At 44.5% G+C, this 25788-nt stretch overlaps 1 protein-coding gene across 1 annotated transcript in view; it reads right to left on the bottom strand.

The window, feature by feature from the left end:
• LOC137366973 (uncharacterized) overlaps positions 1-25788 on the bottom strand; it is a 37191-nt gene that overhangs the window by 5704 nt on the left and 5699 nt on the right. The window contains exons 3-10 of the mRNA XM_068028489.1: positions 24282-24410; positions 21409-21497; positions 15952-16105; positions 13637-13697; positions 12112-12492; positions 9317-9508; positions 6950-7041; positions 4763-4807 (exon numbers count right to left, since the gene is read on the bottom strand). Coding sequence (XP_067884590.1) covers positions 4796-4807; positions 6950-7041; positions 9317-9508; positions 12112-12492; positions 13637-13697; positions 15952-16105; positions 21409-21497; positions 24282-24410 — 1110 coding nt within the window. The 3' untranslated portion in view covers positions 4763-4795. The remainder of the gene's footprint in view (positions 1-4762; positions 4808-6949; positions 7042-9316; positions 9509-12111; positions 12493-13636; positions 13698-15951; positions 16106-21408; positions 21498-24281; positions 24411-25788) is intronic.

Here is a 25788-nt window from a genome sequence, read left to right as displayed (position 1 = left end):
TAGATATCTGAAGGAAAAAAGGCACAAGAGTAGGGTTGTGATGAATCTGAGTGGGTGGCAGGGGCAAGGGGGTGGGGGGGGTGGGGAAGTAAGAGATTTATTCTTACACCATCTGCAGCTTCTGGGCCAGAAGAGTGTGTGGGCTGAGGGGGAGGCAGGATGTGCGAAGGAGATTTAAGTATGAGCATATCATCACATTCTATTGTTTCAGCTATGCCATTGCTCATGGCCTCAGCAATAGCTGCTCCAATGAGGCCAAGCACTGTTTCCTCCATGAGGGTTAGGACATACAGCCGCACCTGTCTTCCACCTGTTAGCACCTATTGCCTCCAGTTGTGTACCACCTTGTCCTGCAAGAGAGAGGAAATGTGTGAGTAATTGTGGTGCAATGTGTTTGGATGATTTGGCTGTCATGGTTGAATAGCTGGCAGAGTGTGCAAGCTGTGACATGTGGGTATGAGGCTTGGAGCAGTCCTAGAGGGTATGAGGGTACGTGAAGCTATGAATGTTAGGTATACGTTCTGTTTAATAAAAATTGTTGTTAGGTGAGCGATTGGGCTGTGGTGATTTGAGAAGTGTCAGAGACTAGTGCTGCAGTTGGTGGGATATGGCATTTGAAGGGAAATCCACCGACCTAGGGCAGTTGTGTGAGGAGGTTACTTTTTGTGACACTGCATCCAAGTCATCTAGGCTTGACTTCTGACATTGACTGCCATGGCTATCTGCTCCCACTGCCTTCACAGAATTTGTTTGGAGGGCCTCCCAGTCCCCTGTGGATAGAACACATCTCTCCTCCTCTCCACCTCCTTGAAAAATACCTCCAGGACACTGAAAAATCATGGACCCTGCTCTCTCCCATGGTGAGCCATTCTTCTGTCTTTCCCAGATGAGAATAAGTTGTAGAATGACTTCTAGCACCTTATCCAGGCACCGTGCACTTCAACTTTAAGAGGTGCAGGCTGGCTTTAAGTAGTGCAGCCTTTAACAGTTTTGGAGTCCTTGCTGAGGTGGGCAGCTGCTCAATAGCACAGTGAGTGTTATCTGTATTCTACAATCATGGCAATGAGTAGGCAGCTCTGAGTTGGCATGTTGCCTTCATTGGATGCAAAGGGTTAATCACCCATCACAATTTTTGCACCCATTTCTGGGTGCTATTGAATTTTGAGGCCAACATAGTTGGTGTATAAAAATGACTTTGAAATCAGTCAACAATGTTACAATTTTCAGTCCAAAAACCTCAACCAAGCCTGACTCTTTATTACCTTTATCATTATTATTATTATTCATTCAAGGGACGTGGGTATCGCTGGCAAGGGCAGCATTTATTGCCCATCATTAATTACCCTTGAGGATACAGTGTTCTCCTACCACCTTGAACCCATTAGTTGGTGTGGTGAAGATTCTCCCACAGTGCTGTTAGTTCCAGGATTTTGACTTAGCGACCATAAAGGAACAGTGATTTGAGGGGCATTTTATGCTGGCGGTGAGGGTCTTGACATCGGGGGAAACTGACGCTGATATCCCCACGTTGCATATTCTACCGAAGGCCTGCCGAATAAAATGCCAATCAGGCACTTAACTGGACAGCGGCAGGCCTTCCATAGGATTTAGGACCTCATCACCAGAAGTCCCAGCCTTGCAGGGTTGTCGGCCATTCAGAGGCTTAATCGTCACCTCATCCGCCACCTTAAACATTCACTCCCTCCACCACCAGCAGAGTGTCGCTGCTGTGTGTATCGTCTACCAAGTGCACAGCAGCAACTCGCCAAGGCTTCTTCAACAACACCATCCACATGCATGGCTTCTATCTCCAAGAAGAACAAGGGCAGCAGGCACATAGGAAAACCACCACCTCCAAGTCACACTCTCCTGAATTGAAACTACAGGTAAAATTGTATGCTCACTCCCGCAGTGGGTTTGGAGGCAGCAAGAGTATCAAATCGGGTGGGGTAGTGCTGGGGGTGGGAGTGGGAGGAGCCCACCACCATCACACCTCCGCCAAAATTTAGTCCGGGACAAGAAAGCCTGTGAACAGCTTTCCCGCCCCCCTGCCAACTGAGGCCCTTAACTGGGTAATTAACCCCCAATTAAGGGCTTCTTCCTGCCACAGCTGCAATTACCCTTGTGGCTGGCGGCTCTGTCACCACATGGGAAGTATGGCACGATAAACCGTGCAGGCTGCTTCCTGTCTCTGGGGGTGCTGGGGGGGTGGGGGTAGGGGATGGGTCCCTCAGAGGCAGTGGCTGCTGCTGTTGTAGCTGCTGCAACCAGACACTGAGGAGCTGGAGCCAGGCTCAGGGGAGGTAGGGCGGTTGGAGCCTCGCAAGGTCAGGGTTGCAGGGGAGTGGGGCGGGCAGCAAGGTCACCCACCCCTTCCTGCCGCCGGCTCCCTCGTTCAGGCACTAAGTGCTTTTGAACAAGCATCCCCACCCCCACCCAGAGCTATGTGACTTGAAGGTGAACGTGGAGGTGGTGGTGTTCCCATGTGCCTGCTGCCCTTGTTGTTCTAGGAGGTAGAAGCCATGGATCTGGAAGGTGTTGATGCTGTGCACTTTGTAGATGTTACGCACTGCAGCTACACTATGCTGGTGGTGGAGGCAGAGAATGTTTAAAAGGTGGTGGATGAAGTGCCGATCAAGGGGGTTGCTTTGCCCTGGGTGGTGTTGAGCTATGAGTGCTTTGGACTTGCACTCATCCAGGCAAGTGGAAAGTATTCCATTACACTCCTGACTTGTGCCTTGTTGATGGTGGACATGCTTTGGGGAGCTAGAAGGTGAGTCATTTGTCTCAGAACACCTAGCTTCTGACCTCTGATGAGGGATTAATTGGCCAAATTGGCTTTGTCCTGCTTTTTGTGAGCAGGACATAGCTGGGCAATTTTCACTTCAATCGATGCCTGTGTTGTAGCTGTACTGGAACAGCTTAGGTTGGGGTTCTGGAGCACAGGTCTTCAGTAGTACAGCCGGGATATTGTTAGGTTGCAGCCCTTACTTAATTCAGTGTGGTCAGCCATTTCTTGGCTTCTGTGATGGTGGGGACCTCAGGAGAAGGCCGAGATGGATCATCCACTTGGCACTTCTGGTTGAAGCCAGTTGCAAATGCTTCAGCTTTGTATTTTGCACTCATGTGCTGGGCTCAGTCACCATTGAAGGTTCATGCAGCCTCTTCCTCTTGTTAGTTGTTTAATTGTCCACCAACATTCACGACTGGATGTGGCAGGACTGCCGAGCTTTGATCTGATCTATTGTTTGTGGGATCGCTTAGCTCTGTCTATGGCATGCCGTTTCCCCCAATGTTTAGCATGCATGTAGTCCTGTACTGTAGCTTTATCTTTTTGGCACCTCATTTTTAGGTACCCCTGACTTTATGGTAATCATAGAGTGAGGGAGATTGTTATGGAATGCAAATCTGCTGCTGCTGATTGACAGCTCACAGTGCCTCATGGAAGTGTAGTGCTGAGCTGCTGGATCTGTCCTGAATCTTGCCCATTTAGCATGGTGGCAGTGTCATACAATATGATGGAGGGTATCTCAGTATGAAGACTGGACTTCATCTCCACAAGGACAGTGCAATGGCCACTCCTTCCAATACTGTCATGGACAGCTGCATCTACAACAGGTAGATTGTTTTGTTTAACTACCTGGCGCAAGGCCAGACTGGCAGATATGTTCTTCAGGACTTGGCTGGTTCAATTTGTAATGTAGCTACTGAGCCACTTTTGGTGATGGATGTTGAAGACCTCCACCCAGACTACATTCTGTGCATTTGCAACCTTCAATGCTTCTTTCACATGGTGTTCAATATGCAGGAGTACTGATTCATCAGCTGAGGGAGGGCTGTAAGAGGTTAGCCTAACCACTCCATACACTTAACTGCAATGCAAATCACCATTCAGCTTTAAACAGCATGGCACTAAGCTATGTTTCAGCACATATTTTTTTATGGTCCACTGATGAGATTTTATACCTATTTTTCCCATCTGAAAATGGGGTGCACAGGACATGAATGCACCACAACAGGGAATTGAGCAAAATTACTATCTGTACTGAATGAGCCATAATATTAAGCAATTTCAAAATAAATAGAACTTTGTTTTACAATAGGAACTTGAACATAACTGAACAAATAAAGCACTGGCTGCTTCATTCTTTTAGGTTCTGTTTTAAAGTAGATATAAAAAAGACCAAGGTCTGGATTTTCAGCCCCCACTGGGGCCGGGAACAGAGGAAGGTGTGTGCTAAAAATAGCGCTGCTGGCCTGCATGCCAGTTCCACAGCTCCATCCCCCACACCCCACTCCGGGTATCCCCCCCCCCCTGGACCACCTCACCCCTCCTCCTCCAATCCCACAGTGGTGGCCTGGCTGCAAAATCTATTTGTTTATTTAAACTTTTAAAAAAGTTGGAGAGGGGGTATTTCTATTTGAAACAGCCTCACCCTCACTTACCTTCCATTGCATCTTGCAGCTTTCAAGCTGGAAGATCTCTGATTGGCCATCCAGCTTCGAGAGCCCGCCATTCTTTAATTGGGTGTCGAACCTCCCTCTGGCCGTTAATTGGCCACTGTAGGGAAAATCACATTGAGTGACTGCTTCCCACATGGCGCGGCCTTCTGATCCCCATTTGAACCTGACAGCAGGGTTTAGAAACCTACAGGGGAAATCCTGCCCTAAGTGTCACTCTTTAAAGCTGCTAGTAGCTAGTTCTTCTAGAGTGTTCCGCAAAATTCTCCTTCAATTACATTTGATTAAACTGTATACTTACTACGTGTTGGTAGGGTCTAGCCCTCAATTGCTTTCAATAAAGATTCTGAAATCACATTGGATTCCGAGAGACAGGGAAAAAAAGACAAAGGAAAAGTGAATTTCTAAAAATAAATTACATTTTTAAAATCTCCAACAACTAACACCTGAAGGAATGAGACTCCACATTTGCAATAATTAATTTTCAGAGGCAGAGCGGTTGTTTGGCAGTAATAAACATCTCATTGTGTTGTTTAGTAGTACAGAGTTTGAGTATTGCTGAAAATAGAGACAAGTTGTCGAAGCTTTTCATCTTGCACTCATCAGGACAATCACAAGAATAACCAATGTAAGGGAAAACAACAACTTATACTGCATGAGAAGAGAGTGCTGATTGGTTGGCAAGTGAACTCTGATTGGTAGAGGCATTGCTATTGCAAAGACACCAGTTTACGGTGACTGACAGTTAATTGCCAAGCTTTGTTTAAAATTTAAACCAGACAGCTTGACTCTGATTGGTCAAGGCATTGCACTGAGGAATGAACTGGCGAATGGCTGGCACTTATTTTGTTCAGCTGAAACAGCAATGCTTGTACATATTCTTTCTGTCTGCAAAGAATAGGGCCCTCAGGGCAATACCTTGACCAATTAGCGTTAAGCTACCTGGTTTAATTTTTAAACAAAGCTTGACAGTTAACTATCAATCACCGTAAACTGGTCCATTCACCATGGCAATGCCTCTACCAATCAGAGTTCACTTGCCAACCAAACAGCACTCTCTCCTCATGCAGTATAAGTTGTTGTTTTCCCTTACATTGGTTATTCTTGCGATCGTCCTGATGAGTTTAAGACGAAAAGCTTTGACAACTTGTCTCTATTTTCAGCAATACTCAAAATTTCTCGTTGTTAAAAGGATATTTAAACAGGAATGGACAAGATGTAACTTTCTGTGGCAAGTTTAGTTCACATCTACCAAGCAAATACAGCAGTTTCATGACATAACTGCATTTTAATGGTGAGGCAGACAGCGAAATGATGTTTTCGCAAAGCTAACACTGGAGCGGTGCAACTTGGACTGTAACCTTTGGATATGAGTTTGACTGCACATCTGCCCCTCGCCTGATGTTACTTTATAAATTACGCATAAATATGTATTAGCCTCACCATTATTTTGACAGGAAAATCAAGACCATTTAATTTGACCATTGCTGACACTCGGCAAATTAACATTTGAAAAATACATTGCACAAATGCAAAGCTATTGAAGGGGTGTCTGACCGACCTGTAATTATTGTTTCAAAGAAGAACCTCTGATAATGACTGTCCCTGATTGCCATTAACTGAGATGGTTTGGAGACCCGTACTGGGGACTGCTTCAGGTTTGTATTGAAACCACTCTTAATTTCAGATCAGATAAACTGAGTGAAAGGCGATTATCACTGCCTCAGTCTTAATCTAATTAGAAATCAGCACCTCCAGAGAGTGTGATAACATGCAAACCTTCCCCCACATACTCATTGCTGATTACTGTTAGACTCAGGATTCTGAAACTAGTCCGTTTACATCTACTTTCGAAGTTCACTAACACTGTTGTAATCAAAGTGGAGAAAAGTTCTTGCACTGTTGTGTTAGCTGCAGGTGTGTCGCCCGCTTTGCTAATGTTATTCAGTATTTACTCAATGTGGTACTGACACCTGGTGGCAGAACATGGATAACTACAGAAACTTTTACCAAACCTTTGCTTCTTTCACTGTGTCCAATGTCAGCTGGGCAATTGACCATTTGCAGCATGACTAGACTTTTTAAAAATTCTTTCACAGGATGTGGGCATCGCTGGCTAGGTCAGCATTTATTTCCCATTCCTAATTGCCCTTGAGAAGGTGGTGTTGAACCGCCTTCTTGAACCACTGCAGTCCATGTGGAGTAGGTACACCCACAGTGCTGTTAGGAAGGGAGTTCCAGGATTTTGACGCAGTGAGAGTGAAGGAACGGCGATATAGTTCCAAGTCAGGATGGTGAGTGACTTGGAGGGAACTTGCAGGTGGTGGTGTTCCCATGCATCTGCTGCCCTTATCCTTCTAGGTGGTAGAGGTCGTGGATTGGAAGGTGCTGTCTAACTCCTTTTAAAAGTTTATATAACAAAGGGGTGTTTCTGCAGTGTTGAGAATGGATCAAATAAGAAAGTGAAGTGTTAACTCACTGAACTTACCCAATTGTATTTGAATGGTTGCTGTAAAATCGACCAAATGGCTTTAAGTACTTCAGGTTTAACGCAGGTCTTATGGGTTGGACAAGTAAATTCTGGAATGAAATTACCAGAAAATTGTAATGAGATTAAGAAGAAATGCTGCCTTATTTCAAACTTTATCCAGAAAATGCAATTATGAAAAACACTCTTATTAGGCTATTTGTAGTTCTAATTCATTTACAACACATTATTTAAACATATTTGGAGGTAAAACTGGGCTTGGCAGTCCATATTTTTTGGGTGCTTAAACTCTAGTGCATTCCCTTAGTGCCTGTCTTCTGTGCAGCTTTGCTTGTCCTAGTGCTCCTACACAGTGCTACCCCAGTGGCTGCAGCATGGCTGGTGGAAGGCTACTGACTTTCAGTGGAGGAGACTGCAGATGGTTTTGAGGATGACCAGGCCCAGCTTTAGACTCCATCATCTGAGCATGGGCGGCAACAGTCTGGGCTGACTGGCTGAGAAGCAGTAGGTGGAGTGGCAGGTGTGGGCATCATGAATGCTATCGTCCTGAGAGCAGACACTAGATTCATGCTCCATGGAGCCACTTCTACTCCCCAGGGTAGCACCCCAGCAATCCTGGTAATCTGCTCAGCAGAGATTGCTGGACTGCTGTGACACCCTGCTAGCCCCTTTGAGCACTGGCATCCACAGCCATTGTGGGAACAGGCTGAGCCTGCATGGCAGCAAGCTGAATTTGCAAAGAAGAAACTGATCATGTCGGAAGTGAAACCTTTCCTGTCAGTTCAAAGAAATTAATTGATTGATCCGCACCTGTTTAAAGTAATGCAGGAAGCAGGCAAAAGTTGTGCTGCCTGCTAATTATGACAGTGGCACACAACCCAGCACAAAACATACTGCCTTATGCCTCAGCGGGGGCCCCAAGTTCGTGCAAGGCTAGCACCACTTAATTTAGCCTGCACTACACTTTAGCTACAGACAGTGCTGTCCTCACTCTGCTCTGAGGTTGCATTTCTGGTTCCAAGAGATGGAAGAGTTCTATGAGCACTTTGGAAATTTCAGATGAAGCACACACTGCTGATGGCTTAGGTGGAGGTAAAAGAGCAGCTCCCGGAAGACCTGAGCTGGATAAGGTCTTCTGCAGAGAGCCCTTCTCCCCCTCCTCCTCCATCTGCAAGCATCTTATCCTCTTATTTGCTGCCTCTGCTCCATGTCCCTCTTATACAGTAGCCCTCGAGGCTGTTGCAACTATAGCATCTATGATGTTGAGTAAGTGGTGTGCTCAGAGCCCTTGCAGCCACAACTAAAGCCTTCCCCATGTGCAGCACTACGCCCTGCAGACTTCCTCCAACTATAACCAACTCCTCAAAACACTTCAACAAACTCAAACAAAGCAAGTAGAAAGTAACTAACAGATAAGTTGCAAGATGGTGATGAAACCTTTAAATAGCACTGTTGTGGGGGTGGGGGGGTGGTGGGTGCTCCTTCCTGCTGTGGAATGAATGTTCAGCTGTGTAAGATTAAGAGATGGTGTCAGCTAGAGCAGCAAAGTTCAAAATGGAAATGCTGGCGTCAAATCCGTTTTACTCACTGACTGATGTCATGACTTGCCTATTCTGCATACTTCCAGTGCACAGTCCTTATGCCCTGACCAAGATGGCACTCGGTGCAGTTTGAGCCAGAAGTGAAAGTGAATGGCACAAACACCATTTTGGTACCAAAATAGCCCTTTAATGCTGAAACTACAGATGCTACAGAGCCTAATTTCATGGCCACAAGGTTTATGTGAAGGCTTTAAAATTTCAATTCTGAAATGAACGGTAATGAAATGCCCCAGTGAACATGCTGTTGCTTTCTATCTTGGAAAACAGTCAGGCAGGTCAACTCTGTTACCATAGCTTCTCTCAGTTTCTCCAGTGGACCAACAATAGCACTTTAAAGGGAACTGCTGAATTACTGTTCAATAGAGTCATAGTCATAGAGGGATACAGCACTGAAACAGGCCCTTCAGCCCACTGAGTCTGTGCTGACCATCAACCACCCATTTATACTAATCCTACATTAATCCCAAATTCCCTACCACCGACCTACACTAGGGGCAATTTACAATGGCCAATTTACCTATCACCTGCAAGTCTTTGGCAGTGGGAGGAAACCTCAGCACCCGGCGGAAACCCACGCGGTTACAGGGAGAACTTGCAAACTCCACACAGGCAGTACCCAGAATTGAACCTGGGTCGCTGGAGCTGTGAGGCTGCGGTGCTAACCACTGCGCCACTGTGCCGCCCATAGAAAATGTTTACAAAAAAACAACAAAAAATTAATCACCAATTGAAATAGAGCTGAGCCATGAAAAAGAATTTCACACACCTGGATCCATACAGTCACCTTCCTTTTTAAGATATTTCCTTTGTGCCCACTTTCCCATGAGGACACCCACTGGTCTTGGTTTTGGATGAGATGATGTAATGCCAGGCAATCCAGTTTCAGTGGACCCAGATGAGGTAATTTGAGAGGTCGTTAATGTACTGTTATTCACCTCACACTTGTCGGTGCTCATTTCTGTAAATAAGTTATGGATTCAGTAGGTTTTCTCAGAAAGGTGTCTATGATTTTCACGCACTCAACCATCAATGTGAGGCTATCATTATTTTAGCATTTCAGCCATGTTCACATATTAAATTCCTTACACAAAAGTCCTGCTTTCAATAAGATTTGTCCTGATTCAAGAGCTAGATTCCATTATCCCTCCTGATTGAATCCCCTGAGTTAATCTCCATCAGTGATTCCATCCTCCCTCCTTTGCTAAAATGTTCTGATTAAGTGACTCTCTTCCGTTCCCTTCCAGGGATTTGCCCTTCCAGTGACTCTAGCCTCTCTCCCCCTTGACAGAAATTTGCTCTGACTGCAGCAGTTCTATCTTCCCCTACTTCAAGAGATGTTTTGATTTCAATTACTCCACTGTCAATTGCCTTTTCAATTGTGGAAGTGCCTTCAACACATGGATTGCAGAGGTTCAAGTAGGTAGCTTGCCACCACCTTCTCAAGGGCAACTAGGGATGGTTAATAAAGGCAGGCCTGTTTAGTAACACCTATATCCTGTGAATGAATTTATAAAAAATTACTCCATCATATGCTCCCAATTCTTCCCTCCTTCAGTGAGAAGGGTTGTTTTACCTGGGGAAACAATTACTAAAATTCACTTCATCAATACAACTCTTTTGCCATAACTGCCTCAGGCAATAACGTATTTAAACATGTATCACCTGCCATGCCCCAATACACCGTTCTCCCATTTTATTTAATTCTCAAGAACTTTTTGGCACAGCAGAATATGTAGTTTCATTTAAATTTATCTTAGGCACGTTTTACATCATTATGTGGAATACTATAAGGGAGGAAATACCTTTTCATGGTCGAAGAAATAATGGAATTTTACACAGTCTTTATTTTAATGTGATGCACTAATACCCCTCAGTATAACAGTGTACATTGTAGAAGTTATGGCAGATACTTCACCTTTCAAAGGGTACCTTGAATGCTGCAGTGAGGATCCACCCATACACCAAGTTACACCATGGAAGAATTGTGCATTAAAAGCTAGATTCACAGACGTTGTGTAAGATTACATCACAAAAGTGTGACAAAGATGCATCTGTGTCGCTTCAAGTAACAATTGAAGTAATGTTGTAAATTTAACTACTCTGATTTAAGATGAAGTGCATGAACTTTGCCATTTATTTACACAATAGATGACAAAATGTGTAACTTTGACACTTTATTTTAAGGATACACAAAGCAAATATCTATTTCATCTAAGTAGATAATACCAACACATCAAGCCATTTCCAATTTATTCCTGTTATTTGCTGCTCCTGATCTAACCACAGCTCTTCAATACTAAATATTGATCCAAGATGCACTGTCTATATTTATTGTGCTCAACAATACAAAATCAAAACACTCTTAAAACTTCAATTTTCCCTCTACATAAAGTAATTAAATCTAAACTGTTCATGCACCTTCCCTTTTCTAAGTTTGAGCTTATGTTTGCTGGTCCAGGAGCTTTGGAAACTTCAACCATATTACTGGAATTCAATTTATCCATGCCCTTAAGGATCTTGAATGATCCACAGCAGAGGCTTCTCTTCTCTAAAGAAAGCAATCTCAGACTCTTCAACTGCCTCTCACAGCTCATGTGCCTTAAGTCAGGCATTAGTTTGATTGCTATTAGTTAATCTCTCCTGCCTTTCACCCTATCACACAACTTCCCTTTTGTTCTTATTCCTATCCTCCCCCTTTCACTTGCTCAAAACGTATTACATTTCTAACTTTTCCCTGTTCTAATGAAAGGCCATCAATTTGAAACATTAACTCTTTTTCTTTCTCCACTGATGCTGCCAGACCCGCTGAGTATTTCCAGCATTTTCTGGTTTTATTTCAGATTTCCAGCATCCGTATAATTTTGCTTTTGTGCTCTATCCTGGACTATACATCCCAGGACCAAGCTAGCTTTCCTTATTGCTGCTGCCCACGATGTTGTTGGTTTCCATCAGCTATCCATCAATATGCCCAAATCCCTCTCCTGGGTTTTGTCCACTAGCCTAGAGCCATTCAATTTATATTTCCACTGTTTACTTCCCTTCACTAGTTTCAAAACTTTATATTTGTTAACATTAAATGCCAATTGCAACTCATCAGTCCATTCTCCCAACCTTTTGTATTTGGTTTGTATCTTCTCTGTGATTTGAACCCCCTCCCAAATGTGGTGCCACCTGCAAACTTAGACAACAGTATTTCTAGTCCTAGCTCCAAATCTTCTTTATACATTGTAAACAGCAAAACTCCCAGCAATGAGCACCTTTTGGCACCTCATCAGTAACACTTTGCCCTGCTGATACAGTTCTACTCACAATTACACTTTGCTTCCTCTGGTTTAACAAACTTTCAAATTCAACTCCAAAGCTTCCTTTGTATATACCGCGACTTGCTACCTTGCAGACTAATCATTTGAGTGAAGTGGTATCAAAAGTCTTGCTGGGTGATTTCAAAAACATACTTTGTATACACATATAATATATAAATATATGTATAAGTTATAAGGCTGTTGAATGAGAAAGCTACTTGTAATTATAGAACAGGAAATTCTTGGTATCAATGTTTACCATTTGACTGGTTCCTCTTTTCGCTCTGTGTTATTACTCCATATTTCAGTGTGTCACAGACTCCACATCTGATAGCTGGAACTTTATTTGAAAACGAACATGTATCGCAAAGCCATATTTCAGGTGAATTGGGAGGATTTTTCTCATCACAGTTATTGAATCCTGTGGACGAACTGGTCTCGACAGTGTTGACTAGTTTTTCACTTAATTGGGTATAAAACAAAGTCTTTGAGCTTGTTTCTGTGTTAGACCTCATCCAGGTCGCATAGTGCTTTTGCTTTGTGCTGGTCTGGACTGCTCTAAATGGGGAGATGGTATATCTTTCCTTTTGCTTTACATAGTTGTCGCTGGAATTCTGTAAACATTGTGGTGACTTGGGTGCTTAAAAAAAAAGAATGAAAGGTTTGCCAGCATCCTCTATTCAAAGCTAGAAGTATTTATTCACAGATGTTAATAGGTTTTTAATATGGTCACTAATATATACACCACTCCCCACCCCAACCAAAGTCAGTGGGTCTAGCAGATTTATGATGGGAACACCAGTGACAGAAGGCTGCTGCTTTGGAGATGTTTTCTGGCAAACAGGAGGGGGGAAGCTCAAAAGCACAGTGATTGAGACTTTGTGGGAGGAGGAGAGAGGCGCCATGGTTAGCAAAGTGGGTGGGGAAGAAGAGACTCTGTGGTCGCCAGTGGGGAGAGAAAGAGGCCACGATCAGTAATGGGGAGGTTAAAGGCTTTCTTGAGCCACTTCTGCTTCACTTAGCCCACAAAGAGTGCCAGAAAAGTCATGTACCTTGTTGAACCAACAACTCCCACCTCCCTTTCACTGCTGATTTTCCTGACCCCTGGGAAAACCGTGCAGTGGCAGCAAATTTTAAATCAGACTCCAATTGCACTGCGGGAGCATGACTCAATTATGTTAATGAAGTGTCTTGCCTCTCCATGGCAGGGCACTCGGACTTCCTGATATGTGCTGGCATTAAAAAAAAAGGTATTGGGCGCATAAGCTGCTTGTTGGGGATTAATTCTTTAATGCACAAAACATACATAAAAATGCAACTACTTTATGATAGATCAATAAACTTCTTTGGAGAAATATAAAAAGAATGGACAGATAAGACCTATAGAGTTCATCTCGCCTGAACCATATACAGGATTCAACCAGAGCATTTTCATCTGTCCTCTGTCTCTATCACAAGTAACTATCAACAAGATGTTCTACAAAAACCTGTTATCTTTTAAAAAGGTATCAGTGGAGTTGCAGTGAAATTAATAAAGTTACAATTCCACACCATCACTGATCCTGCTGGCTAGCCCACATTTTACAAAATAATCTACCTCGTAATAAACCTGCAATGATACAGTTGGAATGCATTAAAGATAACAATCCAAAACGATTCGTCTGTGGTCCAGGAAGGTATATACAAATGAACATTTCAGATTGCTATGTCCTGATCTCCATTAAGTTTGAAGAATAATATGCAGCCAATAAACACTCTCACAAGGTCATTCAGCAAAACTTTACCTTCTTGGCAAGATGTTGGAACAAATGCAGCATCCGCACTTTGGCCATCACCGGTATCTTTCTGTTAAAGAAGGAGAGACAGAATGAAATGACTGGCTTTCTGTCAGATCTGTGCTACTTCAGCTGTCAAGATCCATCTTCAGCACATCATTGTGAAAGTTCACAGCTTTGCTAGTCACATCTGACTAATATTCTGTAACATTGAACATTTAACCCAATACCAATAGGATTCCTGCTCACTTCACCAAGTACATCTCTAGACTAGGACCTCATTTTATCATTTGCTGCAATGTGTGAAACACTAACTTAAAATGTACCCTGGAAGAAATATTTAAATGAAATTTGCTATTCCTTAAAAATATAACAGCAAGACTGTTGATAAACAAATGCATACAATTTTTAAAAAAAATTCATTTAAAAATGCTGCTCTTTTTCTTTTTAAGAATGATTCATTCATCCATTTTAGATGTATTTCAACCTTTTAAAAATGTTAATGTATTTGATTGTTTTTATCAACACGTCCTGCTTTCACGTTTAATGAACAGCAAGTTTTCATTTGAACATTTTCTCTGAAATAAACCTTCAGGTAGTATTATGCATATTGATGCAAACAGTAAAATGAGACCAAAGTTACTTTTAAATATTTTCATGCAATGCCCCACAATATCCATAAAGAAGCACTGGCTCTGCTCTGCTACGCAGAAATAACACTCAACCCAGCCTGGGAGTGTTCCCAACTGCACCAATATGACATTTTCAATTTACACATTCGTGGATTTGTTGAGTTTTTTTTTAAAAGTTCAATTTTGGGATTTGAATGTCACTGGCAAAGATATATATATTGCCCATCCCGAGTTGCCTTTGAAAACATGGTGGTGGGCCTTTTTCATGAACTGCTGCAATCCATGTGGTGAAGGTACTGCAACACTGCTGCTGTTATGTAGGGAGTTCCATGATTTTGACTCAGCGCCGATGAAGGAATGGCGATATATGACCACGTCAGGATGTCAGGACATGGATGGGGAGCTTAGAGGTAATGGTGTCCCTATACACTTGCAGCCATGTCATTAGAGGTGGTGGAAGTTGCGGGTTTGGAAGTGGGGATGTTTGCTGATGATTGCACAATGTTAAGCACCATTCGTGACTCTTTAGATACTGAAACAGTCCATGTAGAAATGCAACAATATCCAGGTTTGGGCTGATAAGTGGCAAGTAACATTTGCGCCACACAAGTGCCAGGCAATGATCATCTCAAACAAGACAGAATCTAACCATCTCCCCTTGACATTCAATGGCATTACGATCGCTGAATTCCCCCACTATCAACGTCCTGGAGGTTACCATTGACCAGAAACTGAACTGGAGTAGCCATATAAATACCGTGGCTGCAAGAGCAGGTCAGAGGCTAGGAATTTTGTGGCAAGTAACTCACCTCTTGGCTCCTCAAAGCCTGTCCACCATCTACAAGGCACAAGTCAGGAGTGTGATGGAATACTCTCCACTTGCCTGGATGGGTGCAGCTCCAACAACACTCAAGAAGCTTGACACCATCCAGGACAAAGCAGCCCGCTTGATTGGCACCCTATCCACAAACATTCACTCCCTCCACCACCGACGCACAGTGGCAGCAGTGTGTACCATCTATAAGATGAACTGCAGCAACGCACCAAGGCTCCTTAGACAGCACCTTCCAAACCCATGGCCTCTATCACCTAGAAGGACAAGGGCAGCAGTTGCATGGGAACACCACCACCTGCAAGTTCTCCTCCAAGCCACATATCATCCTGACTTGGAACTATATCGTCGTTCCTTCACTGTCACTGGGTCAAAATCCAGGAACTCCCTTCCTAACACCACTATGGGTGTACCTACCCCAAATGGACTGCAGCAGTTCAAGAAGGCAGCTCATCACCACCTTCTCAAGGGCAATTAGGGATGGACAATGAATGCTGCCCTAACCAGCGATGCTCACATCCCATGAATGAATTAAAAAAAATTCCATCACAGTTCTGACTTATGTCTTGTAGGTGGCAGAGAGACTTTGGGGAATCAGCTGGTGACCCTCTCGCCAAAGCACAGAATAGCCACAGCATTTATGCAGCTTGTCGAGTGAAGTTGCTTTGGTTCCTGTCAATTACAACAGAACTTAAAGCAGTTTTGTTTTTGGACTTCAGTAGGAGAAACTGTACTTTGTTCTGCTTTAACCTTAGTGCCATTTTGCAACTTGACAGTGTACTTGTCAACTAACAAGGATCTCATCCTCATGAGAGGTGACGTAGTCGAAAGCCGATTCAGCTGCCATTAGTCTAGTATACCTGCATGTAGTATAGGACTTCATCTTCTTCTACACCCCATGCTGAGAAGTGACCAGCACTCATCCGATGTCGTACAGGAGTCTTCTTTATCGTGTACTTACAGCCTGTACTGGCAGTGCTTATAGGCGATACTTCAGCAGAAAGATGCTTCCTTCTGTAAAATAATTTCAGGAACAGTCAAAATTAATATAATTATCGTGATGTATCACAAAACCTTTGAAACTTTCAGAACACATACATTTGTGGAAGTCTGCAATCGGTCTACATTTATAATTTGACAATAATTGATGAGAAGAAATGTTACAGTTGCCACTTCACCTCATGCAAAATGAAATGCTAAAAGCTTTTGTGCGGTAAACCCCAATGCAAGAATATCAGCTCATATTATCATTAAATCCAGCACATTAATATAGTCAGCAATAAATATTGATTTTAAATGCGATGCTACACAGCATTAAAACAATGACAGTTTCATCAGTAGTTGGTGCAATGCGCATATACACAGGTGGGCAGATAACGGGTATGGCAAATTATAGAGAAGGGAAAGTAGAATTCAAGCAGAGACTGAGAGGTTGACTCAATGGGCTAGAAATTCATTGCTATCTATGCCTACTTCCACTTCCTGGGGTCATGATGCATTACTGGCCATTTCCTGCACAGCCCGTGCAACCATACTGCGTTAGAATGACACACTCAGGGTTGTCCTTGCGTGTGCTGGAAGACCTTGAATGGACACTATCCTGACTTCACACAGCTCAACTGGGTGACATGACATCCTATGCGACTGTGATAAAGGCAGAATATTCCTCCTCATCCTTTTTGACCTGTCTGCAGCCTTTGACATGGTTGATCACATCATTGTCCTCCAACACCTCCCCACTGTCGTCCAGCTCGGTGGGATTGCCCTCACCTGGTTCCATTCTTATCTATCTAATCGTAACCATGGCAATGGCTTCTTTTCCTGCTCCTGCACTATTACCTCTGATGTCCCCCAGGATCTATCTATGGCGCCTTCTATTTCTCATCTATATGCTGCCCATGACGACATCATCCTAAAGCACAGCATTAGTTTTCTCATGCATGCTAACGACACTCAGCTCTATCTCACTATTACTTCTCTCAACTCCTCCACTAAATTATCAGACTCCTTATTAACATCCAGTACTGGATGAGAAGAAATTTCCTTCAATTAAATATTGGGAAGCCTGAAGCCATTGTCTTCAGTCCCCACTCCAAGCTCCGTTCCCTAGCTACCGACTCCATCCTTTCCCTGTCAACTATATCTGACTGTTTTGCAATGTTGGTGTTATATTTGAGTTTGAGATGAGTTTACAACTACATATCACTCCATAACTAAGACTGCATATTTCCACCTCTGTAACATTGCCTGACTTCACCACACCTCAATTCGTCTGCTGCTGTGACCTTAATTCAGGCCAAAATTACCTGTATTTTTGACCAGTCCAGTACATTCCTGGCTGGCCTCCCACATTCTAACTTCCGTAAACTTGAGTCATTCAAAACTGTGCTGCCTGGGTTGCACTAAGTCTCTTTCCTCTATCATCCCTGTGTTTGCTGAGTGACATTGGCTCCCAGTCAAGCAAGGTCTCGATTTAAAAATCCTCATTCTTATTTTCAAATCAACCTATGGCCTTCCTGCTTCCTATCTCTGTAATCTCCTCCAGCCCTACAAAGCTCCGAGACATCTGGGGCTGGATTTTCATTATGGAGGCGGTAAACAGGAACCAGGTCTTGTTTTTAGTCTGAAATCTGCCTCCTGTAGGAAGCTGATTCAGATTGCAATTTTCAAATGGGTAAGGCCTTAATTGGTATGGAAACAGGTTTCCTGTCCTCTTAGAGCCAGTGGGAATGAAAATGGCAGTGAGTCAGATCAAGTCTGGAACTTATGTAGACTTACACAGCAGCCATCACTGAGGCTGCTGGTTATCCTGAGGGAGAGATCTGCCTTCCACAGCACCAGAGGGAAATGAGATGTCACAGGAGAGCAAGTGGCCTGGCACTAGGGGTAGGGCAGATCTTAGCTTCATCGATACACACCTTGATCTAATGCTGGAGGCTGTGAGGGAGAGGAAGGCGGTCCTCTGCTTGGAGGGTGGCATGAGGTGGCCACTCATTGTGCAGCAGGAGCACCTCTCTGTTCAGTGTTATTCCTCTCCACCCCCTCTTCCTCCTCCTCTCTTACCTCCTGTTCCTCCTGATGAGCTTTCTTCTTCCAGGGCCTCACTATCCTCAGGGTCCACACCTGTCTGGAGGGCCATGACATGGAGAGCACAGCAGACCAACACAATGACCGAGACCCTTGCAGGAGGGTATTGGAGGGCACCACCCGACCAATCCAGGCACCGGAATCACATCTTCACCAATGTCCTGTTCAATGATTGTCCCAGTGAGCAGGTGACATGAGTTGTTTCGCTTCTGTGCCTCTGTTTGGGGCACACGTAGAAGGGTCAGTAGCCATCTTTGAGGAATTTCCCTTGTCCTCGTGCAGCCAGGCATGCATTTTGGGGGATGGTGTGAAGTACCGATGCAGCCTAGACTGGCAGAGGATGAAGGAGTCATGGCAGCTTCCAGGAAAGCGATGCACACATTGAGGAAGCTCATTGTGGTTGTGGACTAGTTGGACATTGAGGCAGTTGATAGACCTCACTGGCCATTCACTGGGTGCCTTGATGGCCACATTGGTGCAACCTATCAGACCCTGCACCTAGAGGAATCCAGCAACTGAGACTGAACCCAATGCCCTCTGTGCCAGCGCAGGCCCAGCTGTGTCAAAGTGGGTGTAGTCCCTCCCCTCCTGAAAAGGGCTTCAGTGACCTGCCTGATGAGCTATTGACTGTGAGATGCCACCTAAGTCTGCAGCTAATCCCTACAATGACCCAGTTACATAGAAGTTCAGAGCACCGGAGACCTTGATGGCTGCAGGTAGGAGATGGCCATGGGGACTGTGAGGCCTCAGGTCATGGTGGATCAGAGTACACAGGACTGAGGCCATATGCCTGGATAGGTGCAGCCTTCCATGATACTGATGCTCTGTCATTCGCAGGTAGATGAATCTTGGGTTGTGCACTTGATGTCTTGGATTACCGCCTTCCTCCCCTTGCAGCTCCCCCCGCCCCCGCCGCTGTGATCCTCTGGCCTCCTGCTATCCAGGAGTTTGCATCTGCCCCAGCTCATCCTGGCTGTTCTGTCCAATGTCAGAGTAGCCTGTTCCCAGCTGAACTCCCTCAGCTGGGCTTTGTGCATTCACCAGGCCTTCTCCTGCCAACCCCAGCCACTAGCAGCCTCATGTCCCTCTCTGGATTCCGACCACTCGGAAAAGCAAGTCTTACACCTGCAGCAATGGCCATTCTGTGGCACTTTTGAAGCAGCTGAGCTTTTTCTTGGGCCTCTGCAGATTTTTAATCAGCCCTTCCCATAGCCCTCAAGCCCACCCCCCACCTCACACTGTGTTCATGTGTTGAACACCCTGTCCTGTTCTCCTGCCCCCCTCTCCATGGCATCCTTCATGTTCCCAGCCTTTAAAAATTGTTCACTGCTGCTGACAAGCCTGTTAATGAGCTCAGCAGGCACTTAATGGGAAACATGCACCTGACCTGTTCCCTTGCTTCCCTTTAAAAATGGTGCCGCGTTCCGGAGGCGGAGGGTCCCAGTGCTGACCTCCAAGACGGTGATCTTAAAATTGTGCTCGCCTCCACACCCACACTCAGTGGGCTTTAAAAATCCAGCCCCTGAGCTCATCTAATTCTGTCCTATTCAGCATCCCCAAATTTCATTGTTCCACCATTAGAGCCTTTAGCTGCCTAGGCCCTAAGCTCTGGAATTCCCTCGTGAAACCTCTCTTTCATCCTTTAAAACCTAACCGAGCTAAAATAAAAGCAAAATACTGTGGATGCTGGAAAACTGAAATAAAAATATCAGTGGAGTTTAATTCTTTTGTGATTATATTGGAGTATCCAATGTCTCTCCTGTGCCTTTAACTTGCTGTCCTTGACTATAAGCATCAAGAAAACCATGATCATGGGACAAGGTGTTGCATCTCCACCCTGATCACATTAAATAACACCCCACTGGAAGTGGTTAGCACATCCTGCTACCTTGGGTCCATGGTGACAGACATACTGTCCCTTGATGCAGAGCTCGATAAGGTGGTAACCTTAGGCTGATTTGCGTAATGTGCATGGGGTAATACCAAGCTGACCCTTCGGACCTAGTTGATGGTTTATAAGGCCTGTGTTCTCAGCATCTTGCTGTATGGCTGTGAACAATGGGCAACTTACTCAATAATTTCCATCTTCACTGTCTGCGGTTCATTATGGGTATATCCTAGCAGGACAAAAAAAATCACAAATGTGGCAGTCCTCTCAAAGGCAGAGCTCCCAAGTGTGTTGGCACTAATCAAACAGAGGTGGATCTGACATGTCCGCAGAATGGAAGACGGTCGCATACCCAAAGACCTTCTGTATGGTGAGGTAGCCAGGGTCAGACGACCAGTGGGGCGCCCAAAGCTCCACTTCAAGGATTCTTGCAAGCATGACATGAAGGCCCTAAATGTCAACTATCGTACCTGGGAGTCACTAGCTGGTGAAAGAGGGAAATGACAACACATCCTGTGGACTGGTGTGCACGACCACAATGAACAGTTGCTACAGCAGCTTGGCAACAGGCATCAAAAACAACAACTCACAGCATCACTTGGCAACTTCACGTGTAGCGCTTGTTGCAGAACCTGCTTCTCAAGGATTGGCCTTCACAGTCATCAGCAAAGGTGCACCAAGAGAAGGCAGCCCACCTAAATGGATTGTTTCCTGCGTGTCCATCATCTTTCATAGATGGAAGGATGCCAACCTGATACTAAACAACTACACAATTTACGCTAATCAACTTTGTTGCATTGATGTTCTGGACAATGATGCACTGTTTCTGGAAAATTCTACTGAATTGATGTGAGTGTTTCAGTCCTGTTAATGGACGTTAAGTACCTAGTAGTTGATGTTAAGTACCTAGTAGGGTGAACAGCTGTTGAGTGTTGATTAGTTAATTGCATTCAAATGTGTATATAAAAAGAAGAGCCAGCCAGCACAGGCTGGGTGTTGTTAGGAGTGGAGAAGTAAACTCTGTGGCAAACAATAAATAAAGAGTCTCCACCAAAGCATCCTAGTCTCAGTGTATTCTTCACAAACAGGTTTCTCTAACAATTGAGATGAAACAAACAGACCATCTGAAGGCAATTCATAATATAAAGCTATTGCTTTCTTCAGAATGTTAACATAAAAGTATAACAATTAAGTAATTTTACAAATTAAAACACTTTCAGCAAGCTAATAATGCAAATGGTGCTGAGATAGTCATGAACTCTTATAGGCAAATGAACATGTCCTTCACTATCTTTCAACAGCTATCAATATTTAAACATTACTGAAAATGAGAAATAAAAACCTTTTAGGCGGGATTTCATTGGTCGATGTTTTGGCCAAACGTTTGCGGTGCACCTGGTCAGTTGAAACAGAAGTGGTGGGTGTTGGATCCTGAAATTAGACACAATTGGAATGAATTTGATTCACTTTGCATGCTATGGCTTTACATCCAGTTCTTGCATTGCAATGTCAGAATTTCAGAATGTATTTGGGAGGGATGACCCCGTGCAGCATGAAGGCTGAAGTCATAGCCTCCCAGGACAAAATAAGTTGGAGAATATCTCTATTGGTGAGGGAGGAAACACGCACGTTGGGCAGAATTTTTCATTTGGGGTCAGGACCCCAGTGTTGCCACCACTTCTGGGTCCCAACCGCGCTCCAAGGGGGAAGCAGTTACGGGTCCTGATTTTCCCAGAGGTCAGTCCTAATTGACTGGACGTTGGTGGCCAATTAGAGACAGAAGTGAGGAGGAGGTCAGGCAGAGGCCAGGCCCCTTGTGGTAGGGCAGCCCCAAGTTCAGTGATGCCACCCTTGTTCCCGGCAAGTGGCAGGAGAAGGCCACCCAGCCAACCAAGCAGGCCTGGCTGGAGGTGACAGAGCATGTGAATAGCCATAGTGCTGTGAGGAGGACCTGCGTCCAGTGTGGTAAGAGGTTCTGGCAAGGTGAGTGCAGCGGGACACACAGCTGACAGGCCTCCAGCTCTGCAGCCACACCAGCTGAGCAGCCTGAGAGTGCATGATGATCCTGAACATGTGAGGAAAATGTGCGCCCAGAATAATTATTGACCTGTGATCAAGTCTCAAGTCCTTAGCGCTACAGAGGGGCTGGCAGCACTGATAAATGCAGCATCTCATTTAAATGAGCCTTACTCTTCTGAACAATTTTAATCCTTAACCTCATAACAGCATCCCAGATCATGCAAATGCAGCCTTTCCATTTCACATTCTGTGGGCTGGATCCGTGTAGGAGGTGGGGCTCTCAGCGCCGGCTGAAAAGGCTGGGGGAAACCCGCCTTTGCATTTCGCGGCTCCCTGGAGAGATCCACTAGTGGTTTTCAATTAAAGAATCACGAGCTGAGATCACTGTCCCTCCATGAGCTGTCGGCCAATCAGAGGGCCGGCAGCTCAGCAATATCGGCAGCGCCACTGGGAGCGATGGCCACTGCTGGTACTGCAGAGGCCTTGGACCCAGGCCCAGTGCTGGAATCCCAGACAAGGGGTAGGTGAGGTGGATTCACCAGGGCCAGTCCAGAAGGGTCCAGTGAGAGGGAGTGCTGAGATAGTCATGAATTCTGGAGGAAGGGCATCCCAGGGGGTAAAGTTATTCCCGGTGGGGGTCCTCCATGGGCCACAAATTGCCCTCAGAGGGCCTCCCCCAAGCCCACAAGGAGGGCCCCCCGTGTTGCAAGGAATCCTCCCCGCACGGTAGAAGCCCACCCCCACCCCCCCCCCCCGGGCCGCTGGACAGATCCCAGCAGCGGCGGGACTAGGCCCTTAATTGGCCATTAATAGGCCATTTAAGGGCCTCAATTGACTTCTGGGTGGGAAGGCCATCGTCAGCCTATCCCGCCCCCAGGAAGATTGCTTGGCAACGGAAAGGTGATGGGCCCTCCACCCCGCTGCCACCCCCCACCACCCGTTGCAATACTCTGTGCCCCCACACCTCTTTCCCTGCCTCAGGGGGCCCATAAAATCCCAGCCTATATCCCTGTGCTTTTCAAGATGACCAACTTGATGCACTGGGCTCTCACTCACCAGGGAACATTTTGAGACTGTGGAAATGATTTGCAGGTAGGATGCAGCGCAAGAATCTTCTCATGCCCTCAGAGAGAAAAAGACTTGCATTTATATAGCGTCCTTGACGACCACCTGATATCTCAAAGCGCTTTATAGCCAGTGAAGTAATTTTTGAAGTGTAGTCACTGTTGTAATGCAGGAAATCAATGAGGATTCACACAAAGTTCAGAGGAAAGTGATAATAGGGTTGGTTTTCTTAGAGAGGGAGGACTGTGGGTGGGTCCATCTGCAGCCCCCCCAATCAATTTTTATTGTTGGCCTTCATTTATATTGAATGGCCGAGCTGCCGTTTATAAACAGCTCGATAATTGGGAGGGTGGAAAATCTGGCAGGGCAGATGATCTTAATAGGCCTACTGCAGCATCTCAAAGGGGAGGGCTGGAAGTGCCAGGAAGTGAAATCGAGCAGCAGTTTACAGCAACAGGAACATTTTTGCAAAACCAACAACAACAAGGAGGTGACAGATTGGAAGCTGTTAAGACTCAAAAAGTATAAGTGACCTCAGTAAAAATAAATGCTGGGCTGACTTTGAGCTTTCCCTGACTGTAGCATAGCTAAGGCTCTTTCTCCAGACTTCTACCACCCATGGTGTATGGGTGTGTTGAGGAATTGGTGGTAGCAATATAGACAAAGATGAAAATGGTACCAAGGTCCTGACAATGTTTTTGAACCCCAACCTGCATGTATAAATGAGACCTCTGCCCATTTCGGGCAGAAACTCTGGCTGCATGAATTGAAGTCCTGTGAAAATCAGAATCGGAGACCTCCAGCGACAAGTTGGCAGCTCAGCTTGTTACGTGATTTTGGCTCTGCTACCATCCCATTTCCGCCTAAAACCAGGGCAGTAGAAAGATGGAATCAGCCAAACATTCTTACACAACCCATCACCCAGTGCCTGAAAAAGCCTTTCTGAGGTTTGGAAACATATTGGAGGAATTCACAGAAAGTGCAAATGGTTTCAGCATTCAAGTCTTTGAAACAACCAGGATCTTGTCCAGTATCGCACTGCCATCACTCTCACAGTTCAAAACCCTTTCACCAGAACTGGAGAGCCTCATCTTAACACTGGCTGCATACACAGAAATTACTCCAGATTACCTGCACAGGCATTTCTTCCATCAGCACCTCTTCCTGTGGTTTACATTCTTCAGCTTCCTCTGCCTGCTGAACTGCAGAGGCCACTGGGATTGATAGATCTTCCGAATGATCCTTGGGGGAAGGCTGGGACTGCAAACAACATAAAAAAAAAGGACCAGGAGTATTCCACACTGTCCATTATTCAATAAGATTATGGTTGATCTTTAACTCTGTTTTCCTGCCTGATCCTCTTGCCCCTTGATTCCTTTAGAGTTCAAAAATCTATCGATCACAGCTTTGAATTTACTCAACGACTGACCACCCACAGCCCTCTGGGGTAGAGAATTCTAAAGATTCACAACCCTCTGAGTGAAGACATTTCTCCTTATCCAAGTCCTAAATGGCTAACCCCTTATCCTGAGATTATGGCCCCTAGTTCTAGACTCCTCAGGTGGCAGCAGATTTACAGTTTTACAGTTTTCCTGAAAGGAAAGAAAAAGGCAGAAAATATATTTACTTTAATATAAATTGACATGTTGAGAAACCCAACGATATTGGGAATACCTTAACCCATGCACAATAATGCCTATAAACAGAATAAAGCCCAACTGTCTAATAAAAGGATTCAACAATATGCACTGATGAGTTTCATGCTGGAAAAACCTGCAGTAATTCATCAAGATGAGATTCCATCCTTTTGAGGTTCCCTATATTGACCTGGTATTTTTTGAAACAGCGTAACTGGTGAGTTATGCCAGCAGTTCCTGAGAATCTCATTAGCATACAATGAGACAGTGAACTGAATGGAAATCACATCACCTTTACTGTGGTGACCATAGCCAGCATATAATCAAAGTGTGAAGTAACAAAAGATCAAAGTAATTCATGAAATGCATCTTTGATCATTCCCTCACAGGCGTGCTGTAGGAGAAATCTGAACTAATGATTGAATTACTCATAAATCACTACTATTCACTGGATCTTTTATTGTATTGCTTATCGCAAATCATAATAATGTTAATGATTGAAACATTATGCTACATAACACTATATCATTCTGACGTTAAAGTGGATCAGTATTTAAGTTCAAGGAAACAGCTCTTTCTTTTAAAAATTGTTCTTGGTCGGGCCCGAGCAAACATTCAATACACCCATTACAGCTAACATTTTGTATGATTCTGAATGACAACTTTAAAGAAAAGGTTACATTTTTACACATTTATAGAGTTTCAACTCTTCATGAATATTGCACTTCAAAATGCTACAATTTGAAAAGTTCTGTTTCCATACACATCTGCCTGTATTTATTATAGTAAATTGGAATTCATTTGTATACCATCTGTCATATTTTAAACACAACACCAAAATCAATCACAGTTTGTGCCCAGGAACCAATCAGAAAACACTTTACCACTACCTATTTCCCAATCTCAACATATTGCTCAAATTACCATACCCAAAATTTATCAGTGGTATGTAAATAAACTTGCAATACATCTTGTATATAGCATGTACCATCACACACATC

The sequence above is a fragment of the Heterodontus francisci genome, chromosome 3 (genome assembly GCF_036365525.1).
Source record: "Heterodontus francisci isolate sHetFra1 chromosome 3, sHetFra1.hap1, whole genome shotgun sequence".
Lineage (NCBI taxonomy): Eukaryota > Metazoa > Chordata > Chondrichthyes > Heterodontiformes > Heterodontidae > Heterodontus > Heterodontus francisci.
Note: the sequence above shows the minus strand (reverse complement) of the source record. Positions and strands in the feature narration are given on the sequence as shown.